Source organism: Cannabis sativa, chromosome 7, assembly GCF_029168945.1.
Source record: "Cannabis sativa cultivar Pink pepper isolate KNU-18-1 chromosome 7, ASM2916894v1, whole genome shotgun sequence".
Taxonomy (NCBI): Eukaryota; Viridiplantae; Streptophyta; class Magnoliopsida; order Rosales; family Cannabaceae; genus Cannabis; species Cannabis sativa.
In genome coordinates, this window is record NC_083607.1 from 393,845 (window position 1) to 409,910 (window position 16,066).

General features: G+C 31.6%; 3 protein-coding genes across 3 annotated transcripts in view; 2 read left to right on the forward strand and 1 right to left on the reverse strand.

The window, feature by feature from the left end:
- The window catches only part of LOC115697878 (protein LOL2), a 54,936-nt gene that overhangs the window by 21,397 nt on the left and 17,473 nt on the right, over window positions 1–16,066 (reverse strand). The gene's annotated exons all lie outside the window — the stretch shown is intronic.
- LOC115698240 (probable ubiquitin-conjugating enzyme E2 24) lies at window positions 5,163–11,347 on the forward strand. The gene is made up of 9 exons (XM_030625441.2): window positions 5,163–5,660; window positions 6,283–7,136; window positions 7,245–8,669; window positions 8,766–8,897; window positions 8,975–9,412; window positions 9,514–9,577; window positions 9,672–9,811; window positions 9,945–10,253; window positions 10,781–11,347. Exons 3-9 carry the CDS (start codon window positions 7,254–7,256, stop codon window positions 11,015–11,017), a joined length of 2,736 nt encoding a protein of 911 aa, XP_030481301.2. The 5' UTR covers window positions 5,163–5,660; window positions 6,283–7,136; window positions 7,245–7,253; the 3' UTR covers window positions 11,018–11,347.
- LOC115697663 (uncharacterized) lies at window positions 12,813–15,838 on the forward strand. Its single transcript, XM_030624753.2, has one exon. It carries the CDS (start codon window positions 12,869–12,871, stop codon window positions 15,728–15,730), a length of 2,862 nt encoding a protein of 953 aa, XP_030480613.2. The 5' UTR covers window positions 12,813–12,868; the 3' UTR covers window positions 15,731–15,838.

A 16,066-nucleotide genomic window follows, 5' to 3' on the forward strand; every position in this document is an offset into this window, starting at 1 on the left:
CTGGAGCCAATTCGGTTGTAAGTTAGTTATGCAACTAACAATTCTTGATCATTTAGGGCTATATAAGCTCAGCCCTTCTTTGTAAAATGATGCAGAGAATTCATAATAGAAAATTAGCTCTGTTTTCCCTCTGCTATTTTCTTTCTTCTCATAAAACATGACAATCACATAAAAAAAAAACATAAACCACAATACAGAAAGTTAAAGAAAGCAAAAACATAGAGATTCGCCCTAAGAATTAGAATTACATCCCCGTTGAGCTCGCTATAAGAATGGGTCTGCTCTTACACTATAGTCAATCTTGAATTACAAGTATATATGTTATGGAAATTTCAAGTCACATTGATTAGTAATTTCAAGATCATTATTTTCTCCCAATCTGACTGTTTCAATTTTTCCTCTCACTTGAGAATTCTACTTTTTCTCTAGCTCTCTTGGAACAAAATCTTGCTCAAACTGCGATTCTCCTACTGAGTTGAGTAGCTCTATTATTTATAGCAAATTTGGTAGTTGATGAAGTCGGTTAAATTGGTTATAAACAGATGCAACTAACACAATAAGGCAGATGAATCTAGCTTCAAAAGTACATATGTGTGTACTAAGCTTAATATAAATTAAATTCTACATATGCATGTATATATATATATTGTTATATTATTTTATAATATAATAAAGTATAGATTAAAATGTGATAAATATATGTGAATAATATATATTAAGTGTATGGTAAATAAATGTGTAACCTATGATTTTATAACCTACACTTTTGTAACCTACATGTTGTAACTTGGAGAGGAGTTACAATTTGTTGTCACTTATAACTCATGTGTTGATCACACACTATTAGTATAATAAAAGAGATGTTACACAAAGATGATGATAGAATTCAAAGTTATGATGATATAGTTGTTACAAAATGGATTAATACTCATTTATGGAAGAGAAATGAGGTGTGAAATTTGAATTCTATGTGTGATCACCTAAACATTATAAAATGAGGTCTTTGGTGTTCATTTGAGTTAGATGAAGTTTTCTATCAAGAAAGCACATTGCTAAAAAACCCTAAATGACTTGATAATTCCCAAAGTTATTAATTTCCTAGAGAGTTCCCTTGTTCAAGTCATAGTGATCCCCACTAATCTACACTCAAGGTTGTGAGTGAGTATTTATATATATATTATTCTCTTGTTATATATATACATATATTATATTACATGTGTTGTAATCTTCTCTTCTACCTTTCATATATATATAATATATAGTGTATATATATGTATTGTAACATATATTTAATCAATCTCTTATTTTAATCATTGTATTATTTTACAATAGAGTTGTAATAAATTTTGATTTTCTTGTCTATGTTATAAAATCTCTAACATATATCAATATAGGTGATGTGAGATTAGTATATAATTGACTAAATAAACTTAAGGTAAATTAGATTTTGAAACTTTCACTTTTAGAAATATATATAAAAAATATATATATATATATATTGTATAATATGCCATAAACTCTAATTAACTAAACTATATAAATATTTATTATGTATAATACATTTAATTTTACTTACATAAAAATTTAATAAAATTTTTAACTTTTTATTTTAGCCTTCAAAAAGTATGTAACCCACTTATACCTATAATCGGCCCAAGTACTCTCAAATATCTATATATGTATATATATATATATAAACATGATATATAAGAAAAAGAGATAGTCTTGTCTATCTTGTCATGTTATAGTAAAGTTTATACAAAATGTGACTCTTTAAAAGGAAGGAGAATGAGTAAAAATATCCATATATGAGACATTATGATAGTTGTTAAAGAAAATGAATAGTCAATATATATATATTTATAAAATAATATTTATATGTTAAGATATATGGATTAATAGTAATAATATTCCATCATCCACCTTCAACGGTTAATAATTAAGCTGCTATATATACAATGAGAACAAGTTTTATCTTTCTTTCTATACTAAAAAGAAAAATTAATTAAAATATCTACAAAATAATCTATTAATTAATATATATATGACTTTGGGGAAAGAAAAATAATTGTAATTAATAATAATAATTGGATGGAGGGAATGAGCTTGTGAATATTCTTATTGATGTAGATGTATTATTAGTACAATAGAATAGTGACCTTTATTAATTTATTTTGTTTGTTTTGTTTTTGAGTGAGACATGTAATTAATTATATTTGAAAATTGATGAGAATGTTGTGTTGTGATGCATGCATGCACTCCACTATGCTTATTAATTAATGCACATTTTTTTATACTATCTCTCTATTTATATATATAAAAATATATAAATATTTATGATGTTTAAATTTTAGTAGGGGCTAAATTACAATTTTATTACATGATTGGTCTATTTTTATTACAATTTATTATTTTTTTAAAAGAAAAAGAAAATTAGAAGAATAATAAGAAGATATTTGGGGGGCTTAGAATTTGAAGCCATGTCAATACTTAAGTATGCTTTGGTCATTACAAAAATAAATAAATGAGATTAATGTAATATATGCGTAGTAAATATGATGTAAGTGTGTTGTTAATTATAATTTATTGACCAATCTTTTCCTGACATGCATGGTCAATAATATTAAGAACTAGGGGATTGAGATGGTAGCTCGAGATGATATAGGTTTTTCCTTAGAAGGATCACTACAAAAAAAAATATTTTTAGTCACAAAAAAATTTATAACTAAAAGTAAAAAAGTCGTGACTATTAATTATCATTCGTATATGTTGTGACTGAAAGGTCCGTGGTTAAAGGTATTAGTTACAAAAATTATAATTTGTTGTGACTAAATATGATTTTAGTCACAATACTTATTGTGATTAAAAGTAAATTAGTGACAACTTATGTCTAAATACTGTGTTTTAGTCACGAGTAATTTTTTGTTGCGATAAAAAATCACATTTAGTCACAAAAAATTTATATTGTGACTAAAAAATTGTCAATAAAAATAACTGTTTTTTATAGTGGATGTACCTCGTTTTGCCAAATCACAGTAGAGCCAATTTTTGCTGAATTTTTAAGTGTCAAGGAGGTCTTAGTTGGATCCAAAGAAAAAGTTGTGAGAATATGAATATGGAGACAGATTGTCTAATAATCGTATAAACTTTACGAAACTTTAATATTGTTATGATTTATTTGTTTGGTTGTGCAATTCAAAATTGTAAATCTTTGCTTAGCCTTAGCAAATTAAAAAATGTTTCAATTTTTTATTAAGCAATTAACTAATAGGGTAGTTTAAAGTTTGGCTAGAGCCCTTATTATTTACCTTGGTCAACATTTTAGTTTAGAGTCCATTTTAATTGATTTGTTACTTAATTTGATAACAAAGTTATATGATTAATAAAATTGATATTTTCATTAAGAAAGTAAATAATATTAAGAACTTCTTTTCCAATCTTCTCACTTTTCAATTTGATCAATTATTACTCAATTCATATTCCATAGTTTTATTACCAAATAATTTGTGTTAATTTTTAGATTGTGATAAACTTAATTACATTATAATGACACAAGACAACTAGCTTAGCTAGCTGGTGATCAAATAATTAATTTGAATTGACCAACTTGATTTTGTGCTTTCATGCATGGATTTTGAGGTGGGGTTGGCTTTGTAAAATAATAAAAATAAGTTAATATACTATTAACAAGAAAAAAAAAAAAAAACAACAATGATCAACAAGATACTTGAAGATCTTCTCAATTAGGATTACACTTTTGAAATGCTTACATATGTATGAAAAGAACACCAAAAAAACTTAAAAATTAAAAATTAAAAAAGAGAAGCCAATAAATGTATATGCATGCAATGCAAAATTATGACCCCTTGTCATCACCAGGGGTTCACTTGAATTTATTGGATGAAAATATCAGTTCAAAATTATTCATAGCTAGAGAAAAGTACATATAATAATATTAATTATTAATTAAAATTATTATTATTATTATTATAAACCCTTTAATTTTCATAATGTTATATTATGTTGTTAGGAACAAGTCATTTTCTTTCTTACTATTTCTTTTTGCTATTATATGTTTTAGTGCTATATATATTCCATTGTTTTAATTTTATTTTTCTCTCCAAAAAGAACCATTTTAGCCTTTTGGACATAAAAATATTATCAATGAAAAATAAATATTCCTTTTTTGTTTCTCTAAATAAACAAACACAACACTAATTTGCATTGTTTCTTATTGATGAGTGTGTTTAAATGGAGCTTAAAGAATATTCCTTATGCTAACTATAAATATATATACAAAGATGCCCAAAAAGTCATAATCAAACACATATTTTGATAAATAGAAAAAATCAAATAAAAAGTTTTAAAGTGATCTTTGAGATTGCTTCAATTTTAGGTAATTCTTCTCTATGCTCTATGTACAATTTTTCTTTATAATTTTTTTTTTAATACTTAAAGTTTTTAATTATAAAAATATAGTGGTAATGGTGTTTTGGGGTCTAAAATTTGACACCAAAAGAAATTTAAGAGATGGATTGGTGGTTTGCTTTCTTTAAAGTAAGCATATTACTTATAAATTAAATTAATTTTTTCCTCCATTAAGAACTTCCTCATTAGATTTTCCACTTTGCTTACTATTATTTTGTTCCATTATTAATTTTTAGGTAAATACAATTTTAAATTCTGTATTTTATAAAAGTTATAAATAAGTCATTCTATTTCATTAAATAACAATAAAGACTCTGTATTTTCTAAAATATTACAAAATAGATCATGAATTCAATTTTTATTAATTTTTTTTAATATAACCAACTTGAAACTAATTTCTAGCACGAACGGTTGAAAAAAAAATATAATCATTCTTGTCTTAATACTTTCAGATTAGATCATTAAAAAATTTTAATTTGATAAAAATTAAATTCAGTGTCTATTTTATACCATTTTAAAACACACATAGTTTGAATTCTCATTTAATAAAACGGAGAGTCTAATCAATAATTTTTTCAGAATATAGAGTCTAAATAGTAATCTCTTAATTTTTCATCAAAAATATTTGATTTTTATTTATGGGGTAGTATTATTCTTTATTAACTTTTGAATATTTAAATCTAAAAATAAATAAAAAGAAGAAGAAGGGTATTATTGCAAATTTGTATTAAACTATTTAGTTGTACAACGATATATGTTTGATACTGTTGGTATATTCTTTGTATGGATTCAACAGTTCTTCCTATTATATCTAATTGGGTGTGATTAGCACCAATCCCACTCAACCAGCTCCCAATCTCTCTTCTTTGAGAATAAAAATTCAATCTTTACACACAGAGAGAGAGAGAGAGAGAGAGAGAGAGAGAAAGAGAGAGCTTTGTGTGTTTGTGTTTTGTGTTTGTGAGAGTTTTTCTTCATTGTGCAATGGTTTCCAGTTATGGTAGTGGCATGAGGACCAGGATTCAGGGAGGAACTGGGCCTCTCTGAATTCCCAATTTTTTCATTGTTTCAAGCTTTGGAGCTCTTTTCTTAGCTGGGATAAAAGTTGGGTTTTGACTTTTGAGTGAATGTGAAGAAGCTTTCAAGAGAAAAAAGCTTTCTTTTTTGTGTTCTGGGTTCATCTCCTTTCATCAAATCAAGTTCTTCAACAGATTTTCTGAGCAACCCAAGAGGTATTTTTGATTATTAATATGTTGTTTTTGTTTATGTTTTTTACATGAATATCAATTGGGTGTGTAATTAAAGGTTTTGTATTGATGTTTTTGTAATATTGAAATAAGATTAGAGAAGTAAAAAGTTTGGATTTTTATATGTTTGAATGAAATAGTTTTGGAGATTGGTTGTGAAAAAAATGTAATCTTTATTGGGTTTGCATTTGAATACAAAAACATTTGGGGGTAGAAAATATCAAGGTTGGAGCTTTTTTAGTAACTAATATAATAAGAATATGAAAATATTATGTGAATTATGATATAAAATGATTAGCTGGAGAAATTATAATATAATCCCTTATGTGAATGATAATTCATAATACAATACTAAGTTGAATGTGCTTTAGTGCTTCCATGGATTAAAAATCATTTCTAGAACAGTTCCTAGAACATTCCCAAGATCCTTATTTTCACTCTGCATACTTAATTTAAAACTGTTTATGATCTCTTAACTTTCCTTGTGTTAGTATTTGTTCTTGATTTTTCTAAATATCTTCTCTTCAATTGCTTATAAAGGAAAAACTATAGACACTCTCATCTTTTCATGTTGATATTTATATTTTTGTTTAATATTGATATGCAGGCTCTCAAGAGTGTTAGACTGGTGGAAAATCTGAGTTGATATTTTGAGTTTGAAAGGGGTTTAGTGTTGTTACATATGACTTTTAGAACCATCAGGGAAACAGCAGCCAATTGTTGTTTTTTCAGAGAAATTAAAGCATTCATAGAACTCTTTTGATTTGAACTTTGGCAATGTCAGTTGGTTGTTGAGACAAGACTCATGATCCTTGATAGTTCGAAAAGCATTGTTTGAACTCCTTCATACATACATATCTGTCTAACTTCTGAGTAGTTTTTGATTGGTTAAGTTCCTTATACAGGGCAAATCTCCTCTTGGCAGTGAATGAACCAAGAAAGAATCTTTGGTTTCTTTTTTGGGGCAAATCTCCTTTGGCATTAGATTTCGGTCTAAATATTGTTGTTACTTCTGGATTCAGCTCTTTTGGGCAAATCTCCTTTGGCAAAGTTACTTACTTTATTTATCCCTTTTGTTTGAGTGACACATCCCTTTATCGTTTGGAAAAATCTCCTTGATATCGAGCGGTTAAGTTCACTCATTCCTTTGGGACTTATCTCATTCTGCAGTTGCATTATCATTTGGTATCTGCAGTTGGAAACTTCAAATCAAGATTTCCTTTGGGCAAATCTCCTTTGGCATTATTAGGAAGTCCTCGGTTGGCTTCCATCGTCCTTGTTGGGCAAATCTCCTTTGGCATTACATCTCCTGTTTTGGAGATACAGGCACATTAATTTGTGTCACTTATCAACTGGGAAATTCAAGTGTTTATCACAAAGAATTGTTCTAGTTTTTCCCTATCGATTCTACTAAAACTGCTCATCCTTAAAGAAGTTGGATTGTCCACATTGCTAAACAAGGTACCATGCTGCCACTTCTCTATGTTATAACTGTTTTTCTTTGTTAGTTAATCACATATTCATAATCACTCCTCTATGTTATAACTGATCTATACTTGTATATAACAGACTTGAGCGATGGATCTATACACAAGCGACTCTGACTGGGAAAGTTCAAGTGATAGCGGTATGGAAGATCAAGAAGAAATCGATTTTTTGTATGGTGGACAAGCTCAAAGCATTTTCTCAAGTTTGGAACAAAGCATTGAAAAAATTGATGATTTTCTCTCATTTGAAAGAGGATTTATGCATGGGGACATGGTTCTTTCAGCGACTGATCCCTCGGGTCAGATGGGAAGAGTAGTTGGCATTGATATGCTTGTGGATTTGGAGAATGTTCAAGGAAAAATAGTGAAAAATGTCAACTCCAAAAATCTCTCGAAAATCAGATCCTTTTCGGTTGGAGATTTCGTTGTTTGTGGACCATGGCTTGGTAAAGTTGCTAGAGTCATTGATCATGTAACTGTTGTCCTTGATGATGGAACAAAATTTGAAGTGAATACCACGGATCATGACAAGCTACTACCGATGTCTCCAAACATACTCGAAGATGCTCAATACCCGTACTATCCAGGACAAAGAGTCAAGGTTAAGCTCTCAAATGGTTCCAACTCGGCTAGATGGCTATGTGGTACTTGGAGGGCACATCAAGATGAAGGAACTGTTTGTGGTGTTGAAGCTGGTTTGGTGTATGTTGATTGGCTCGCCTCTCTTCTCACGCCTAATAATCCAGATCTTCCTTCTCCACCACGTGTGTTGAACTCCAAGAAATTGACATTGCTGTCATGCTTTTCCCATGAAAATTGGCAACTTGGTGATTGGTGTATACTTCCAATTTCGGGTCCTGCATCATCTACTACACAAAAACACATCAACACTCAAAAGACATTCGAAAGAGGACTCGGAAGAAATTCTAGCTCAAACATTGAGGAAATATCTGTAATTGTCAAGACAAAGACCAAAATTGATGTTGTGTGGCAAGATGGGAGTATCTCTTTAGGACTAGACTCGCCAATGTTGCTTCCCGCGAGTGTTGTAAATTCTTATGAATTTTTCCCTCAACAGTTCATACAAGAAAAAGCCACATGTGATGATCCTCAAACACTTAACAGCCAAAAATGGGGTGTTGTTTTGAGTGTGGATGCAAAGGAACAAACTGTGAAGGTACAATGGAGAACTCTTGCCACTCATGAACCGAGTAATTTGGATGATGAGCAGACAGTTGAAACTGTAAGCGCATATGAATTGATTGAGCACCCTGAATACTGCTACTGTTTCGGTGATCTAGTGTTCAGGTTGGTGCAGAATCAATTCGATGATGAAGCTGATAATAAAGACCATCTAAACACCGAGTTTTCCAAGAGTGAAGAGGGTACTGCAGACTATGATAATAACAAGTTTTCTGATACATGCTATCTGTCCTGCATTGGCAATGTGACGGGGTTCGAAGATGGTGGTGTGGAGGTGAAATGGGCTAATGGCATTACAAGCAAGGTACACAATTTATGGATCCCTTAATTGTTTATACAAACTTTGATGCAATTGGTTATAAGATAAGAGCCAATGCTAACTATCTTGTCATCCTTACAGGTTGCGCCTTATGAACTTGTTCGGGTGGATAAACATGATGGTGCAGCTTCAATCTCTGTGGATGAAGAAGTTGAGGACTTGAGCGAAGATATGATCGAACATGACAAACAATGTTCAAGAGACAAAAAAATGGTAAAAATCTCTAACTTGCTCTAAAAGTTTATGACTTTGCATTTTTCAACGAAAATTCATGAGATTGTTATGTTCAGGATTCAGTTATTTCAACTGCGGTGGATGTTGGCTGCAAGAAACACCTATGGGAGACTGCTTCCTTTTCCCTTCCACAAGCCGCCATTGGTTTTTTCACAAACATAGCTGCAAGTCTACTTGGAACCTTTGACTCGAACTTGGATCCAGATTCAACACCATTAGTTCAAGTCCCCGAAGTTCAAAGTGAATCTAAGATGTCTAATGCAAAAGAAGTAATGGAAGGGAATGATCTTTGTTCTGAATCAGAACTAGTAACCGAGTTGGGTATATTTGGAAACAGACATGTAAATAAGGCAGATAAACAGATTCAAGAGGATAAAGATCTACCCCATGTGACCAAAAATGATAATCTAGATAAGTTTAGTCAGTTTGATATGGTTGCAGATTGTTCCGACCACCATTTTCTTGACACCAGTGTAGGGTTCACATTGTCACAGGTTAGAAAAGAATGTTAAGAGATAATAAAGTTGTGAACTTTGATATTGTCAACAAAATCCTTTTTTTAACTTCCTTTGCTTTGCATTTTTGTTCCTTATAGGCCAAAAGAAGTTGGTTAAAGAAGGTTCATCAAGAATGGAGCATACTAGAGAAAAATCTCCCTGGTTAGTTCTAAAATCTTATTCATTTGATCATCACTTAATGATTTTCATGACATCAAAAATTAGTGATAAAATGTGTTTGTTGTGACCATAACAGAAACAATCTATGTTCGAATCTTCGAGGAAAGGATGGATATAATCCGAGCAGCCATAATCGGTGCAGCTGGAACTCCATACCATGATGGTCTTTTCTTCTTTGACATTTATCTACCACCTGAATATCCCAATGTTCCACCAGTAAGTTTCTTCTGCATTTACTCAATTACCAAAACTCTATCATGGGGTTAAGACTCGGTAGCTACTAAGTGTAGAAAGTCAATAAAGAAGTATGCTTTATCTTAATTTGTAATGATTTGTAAACTTCTTACAGATGGTACACTATAATTCTGGTGGTCTCCGTCTTAACCCCAACTTATATGAGTCCGGAAAAGTCTGTCTCAGTCTTCTCAACACATGGACAGGCTCAAACACTGAAGTGTGGTCAGAGACATCAACTATTCTTCAAGTGCTTCTCTCACTTCAGGCTCTTGTGCTTAACGAAAAGCCTTACTTCAACGAAGCTGGCTACGATCAGCAGATAGGAAAAGCCGAAGGGGAGAAAAACTCAGTAAGCTACAACGAGAATGCATTCCTCGGGACCTGCAGATCCATGTTGTACCTACTACGTAGGCCACCTAAGGTACAATGCTAAATCCATCACAACGAACGAATAATTTGAAATTAGGCTCCCTGTCTAATCTTACAATATGTGTGATCAGAATGCTATATTAAGTTTGTTTTTCTTGAACTATTCTAGGATAAAGTTTGCATTGTTTTTGAAATTGAAAACCATAAACATGACCAAGAGCTACTAATTTTGCAGTAAAAGTTAGCCTTTTTTCGGTTTTTTAAATCTAAAAACTGTTTTTTTTGAGATATTCTAGTATAAAATTTGCATTGTTCTGAAAAAGAAAACAATAAACATGAGCAAGAGCTTACTAATTTTGCAGAAAAAGCTAGCCTTTTTTCTGCTTTTTAAATCTAAAACTATATTAAGTTCGTTTTTCTTGAACTATTCTAGTATAAAGTTTGCATTTTTATGAAAACGAAAACTATAAAACATGACCAAGAGCTTGCTAATTTTGCAGAAAAAGTTAGCCTTTTTCTTTTTTTTTTTTTAAATCTAAATCTATATTGATCCAAATGAACATATTTCTTTCTCTGCAGCATTTTGAGGCACTTGTGGATGAACACTTCAGCAAACGCTCTCATCATATTCTAATGGCGTGTAAGGCCTATATGGAAGGAGCTCCGGTGGGTTGTGGTGAAACCGAAGGCAACCCTCCAAAGGGAAGCTCGACGGGGTTTAAAATTATGCTTTCGAAAATCTTCCCAAAGCTGGTTGAGGCCTTTTCCATTAAGGGAATTGATTGCAGCCAAGTTACATTACAACCCGAAAAATGAGCAGAAGAAGCTGCAAATGTTTCAAGTGACAGAAGTAGATGTTGGTAACCAAATCTTTCTGTACTTTTGTATAATTTGTATAATAGTTATAGTTAGTGTGCTGATTGAATTGAAATCCATCCAACAAAAAAAAAGAAACAAAAGCAAGAAGATAATGCTTTTGGAAGATCTTATGGTATGTTTTTGATTGAGAATGTGGTGATTGATTCACTCATAATAAAGTGTTATGTAATATATTAAAGGTGTAATCTTTCTCCTTTCTCAAGGTCTTAAATTGTTGTAATATATGAATATTGGTGTTGTGAAATAAGTTGGATTTGATTTGTGTGATTTTGTTGTTAATTTATTTCTTCAAAAATATATATCTATCACCTATTTTAGTGCCAAAATGATATGGAAATATTAATCTACCTTTAATTTTGGTTCATTTTATCTTTAAATACACATTTTATTATGAAATTTTTGATAAGAAGCAAAATAATATTGCTTTAAGAAAACTAGAAGTTGACTCGTGAAATATTGTATATTTTAGGATGTAATTTGAGTGATAAATGAATTAGACTAATTGGTGAGAATATATATCCTTTCCTTTAATATCATTTTCCAAAAGAATTTTATTTTATTATTCTTTACTAAGTACGTATTAAAATTTAAAAGAGGATATCTTGCAAAAGATTATGTCATATATATGGCATAATAATCAGAAAAAGAAAGAAAAATAGTTTTTCTTTTGTAAGATTCTTTCTAAATAAAAACGATTTACTATTTTTGGCAAAAAAGAAATATAATACAATAAATATATAATCGAAATTAATATAATAAATATAAAAAGAAAAACTAAGAAATGAGATGCAAATTAAGTTTGGGACCTTGGGTGATTCTACAATGCACCCCTTAAAAGGGATGTACTGATGCACCCTTAACTTGTTTCGGCATCCGGAAGAATTTTTTAGTCTAATTTTTTTTCATATTCATATACGTTATAGCTATTTAAGATATCCTACAAAATTTTAAAAAATTCAGAATAATTTACAATGTAGAAAACAATGTTCAAATAGTCTATTTTACACGCGTATAAAATAAAATAGTCACGGGTGCAACACACTATTTGAACATAGTTTTCGGCGTGTTAAACTTTTTCGAATTTCTTAAAATTTTGCTGGATGTCTTAAATAACTGTAACGTACATGACCATGAGAAAAAATTTGACTAAAAAATTATTTCGGATGCTAAAACAGATAGGGGTGCATCAATATATCTATTTTAAGGGGTGCATTATAGAATTTCCATTAAGTTTTATATATTTATAAATGCTCTCTAATTTATATTAAGATAAATACTATTTTGAATCTTGTGTTTTGTAAAAGTTACTGATTAAACCATTTGTTTTTTTAAATGACAAATTAGAAGTATTTAAAAAATAGTACGAAATAGTACTTGAATTAATTTTTTGTCAAAATAAAAGTTAATAATAACTCAATCTAGATTTATTATGACAAAATTAGATGTATCTATTAGTGTTAGAAATTGTCTTCAAGCTTATTATATTAAAAAAAATTATCGAAAATTGAACTCAATGCACTATTTTAAATAACTTATAAAATACCGTCTACAAAATAGTATTAATCATTTTTTTTAAAAAAATAATATTAATCCTTTTCATTATAATCCTATTTTTCATTAAAAATAATAATTATTATTATTATTATTCAATTTTGAAAAAAAAAATAAATAATAAATAACTCTTTTATCTTAAACGGGTCAGAGAACCGGGTTCGGTTCAAAACCGGTCGTTATAACTAACTAACTATAAATATCTCTGTCACTTCCAAGCTTCCTATCCGTACAACAATGGAGGATCCTTCTTCTTCTTCCTCTTCTTTTTTTTCCAAATCCAAACAAAGGGTTTTTCAATCAACCCAAATCTCACTCCTTTTCCTCTTCTTCTTCTTCTGCACCAATTTCAAACCCATCGACTCCGCCACTCTACTCACACCCACTCCATTTCCCAATTTCGAATCCGTATACGATCAATACTGCTCCCACATCGTCCCTCGAAACCCTTCACTCACCCACCGATTCGATCCCTCCATCTCCTCTTCCTCACCTTCTCCATTCCGATTAGGTTACTTCAGAGGCGGCGCTCCATTCCTCAACCAAAACCCAGATTCCGATTACTACGGCAGCACCGGCTATAAATCTCAATCTATAAACTTTTATCCCTTTAACTCAGTCAAAACCCTAACCGGAGATGTTTACCAGTTCCAGGCGAATTTGAATCTTCGTGACACTTCGGTGAACTCCACGCGCCGCCGTGGGTTGCGTTTGGTCCGATTTAGGGGACCGAAATCTGCGATTCGAAGACGGCTTAGGTTTTCGCTTAGTGGGTATTGGTCAGAATCTTCTCGGAAGCTTTGTATGGTTGGATCTGGCTCAGCTGCTTTTAGTGGTAATCTAAACTCTCTTAGTGTTGTTCTTAAACTTGATTATCCAATTAATGCTAACAATATCTATAATAGTTTGATAATTGGGAGTTTAGAGAGTTTGGATGGAAGTTTTGAACAGATTTCTTTAATGGGTTTTTATCAAGAACAAGATTTGAGCTATGAATACAAATTGGTAGGGAAAGAGAAAAATGGGTGCGAAGAAGGAATTGGGGAAAGTTTGTCTCTTGAAAACCAAGATAAATGTTTTGTTCTTAATGCGATTGATCCAAGGTTTAAATTTTATTGTAATGGTGATGATTGTGATGTTCTTGGTAAGAGTCTTGGATTTGTACCTACTCATATGTTTTATCACAAGACTAGGTGTTCTACTAATGAGACTAAATGGCAAATGTTGTTGAGTTTTTCTAACTCAACTGTTGATAGTCCTAGGTTTTCTTTCACACCCAAATCGAGTTTCATTGCTGAAGGGGAATGGAATGCGAAAGACAATAGATTCTGCGGTTTTGGGTGTAGGGTTATGAATTTCACAGAGTCTTTTGCTAATGCTTATGTTGGGGATTGTACAGTCGGGTTTAACTTGAGGTTTCCGGCTAGCTTTTCTTTGCGAAATAGGAGTAGTGTTGTTGGAGAAATTTGGAACACTACAAGTATAGCGAAGAAGATCAAGTTTAGGAGTTTTGATGAAGATTTGTTGGGTGTTTTGGGTTACCAATATAAGTATAGTAATGAGATTGATAGTGAGACATTTGGAAGAACTTGTGGGAAAAAGAATATGGTTAAAGGAAGAAAGGGGAAGGCATACCCGGTTGAGTACTCGTCTGATATGAGGTTTGATATGTCAATACGAAACAGGAAAGGGCAAGTTGGTTGGGGTTATTCGACACCATTTTATGTGGAGAATCAGCTGTATAGACCAAACCAGTTCTATAGAGTTCCCACTAACTCACAACAGGTTATGCAGACTCCGAAAAGTAGCCAAAGCAGCTTAATGAATATAAGCTACAGGATGAGCTTGACATTCCCAACTGATTTCAAGCTCGGTGGTGAGGGTTTTTCATCGAATATGGAAATATCTGCTGAAGGAACTTATGATAGGGATACTGGGGTGCTATGCATGAGAGGGTGTCGAAATCTAGCATCAAAAACTCAGAATGCAGTTACAAATCATACATTAGATTGTGAATTTACAGTTTTCGTTCAGTTTTCTCCTTTGAAAGCAAATAGTGGCAAAAACATCAAGGGAAGTATTGAAAGTAGAAGGAAAAAGTCAGATCCTTTCTACTTTGAAAGTTTAGAATTGTCTTCTAATTCACTTTACTCTGGCCAAGCTGCAGCCTCCATATGGAGAATGGATCTAGAGATAACATTAGTTCTCATATCGAATACACTCACTTGTGTGCTTGTGGGGTTACAGCTCTTTCATATAAAATCGCACCCAAATGTTGTTCCATTCATTTCAATCGTAATGCTCGTTCTACTCACCATGGGAAACATGATTCCTCTGCTGTTAAACTTTGAAGCCATGTTCGTTGCAAAACGCAGCCAACAGAATGTCTTTCTAGGAAGTGGTGGATGGCTTGAAGTAAACGAAGTAATCGTCAGAATAGTAACCATGGTAGCCTTCCTTCTACAGCTACGCCTACTCCAACTAACTTGGTCCTCAAGACAAGAAACCGAAAGCAAGAAAACCTTGTGGAACACCGAAACCAAAGTTCTCTACATCACATTACCAATCTACATTGGTGGGGCATTCATAGCATGGCTTATCAACCATTTCAAGAACTCATATGGGATTTCTTCACAACACAGGCACAAATTCTACGTCGTGTCTCCAATACATAGAGATCGACATGTACATTCCCTTTGGGAAGACCTTAAATCCTATGCTGGGTTAGCCTTAGACGGCTTCCTACTCCCTCAGATACTCTTCAACGTGTTCTCAAACTCGGGGGAAATGGCATTGTCTCCATTGTTTTACACAGGAACAACACTGGTTCGTCTTATGCCTCACGCGTACGATCTTTACAGAGCTCATGCTTATGCTTCATATTTGGATTTGTCTTACATTTATGCAAGCCATAAAATGGATTTGTATTCGACTGCATGGAACATTGTCATCCCATTTGGTGGTCTGTTGTTAGCTCTTGTCATTTTCTTGCAGCAGAAATTTGGTGGTCGTTGCATTTTGCCCAAAAGATTTAGACATAATAATAGTTCTTCTGTATATGAGAAAGTACCTGTTGTTATAGGCAATGATGATTTATGATTCTTTGTCTTTGTTACATTTAAACAAATTCTTAGATAGATATATATATTTAGAAGAGCATGTACCACAATTTTCATCAAAAGAGAGATCTTGTTGTTTTCTTGTTTCTATTTTAAATAGTTTTTATTAAATTATTATTGGTGTAAAACTCTAGAATTGTGTCTAAATTGTATACTATTTTGATCATTAATTTCTTATAATTACAAAGGGTTTTGTCCAAAAAGTAAATAATAAGGAACCTAGAACAGAAGTTGGAACAATTTTTCTAAATCTAACACAAATAACCATTGTTGAATTTGAATTATTGATATTATTTTAATAATTAAAATGAATAAA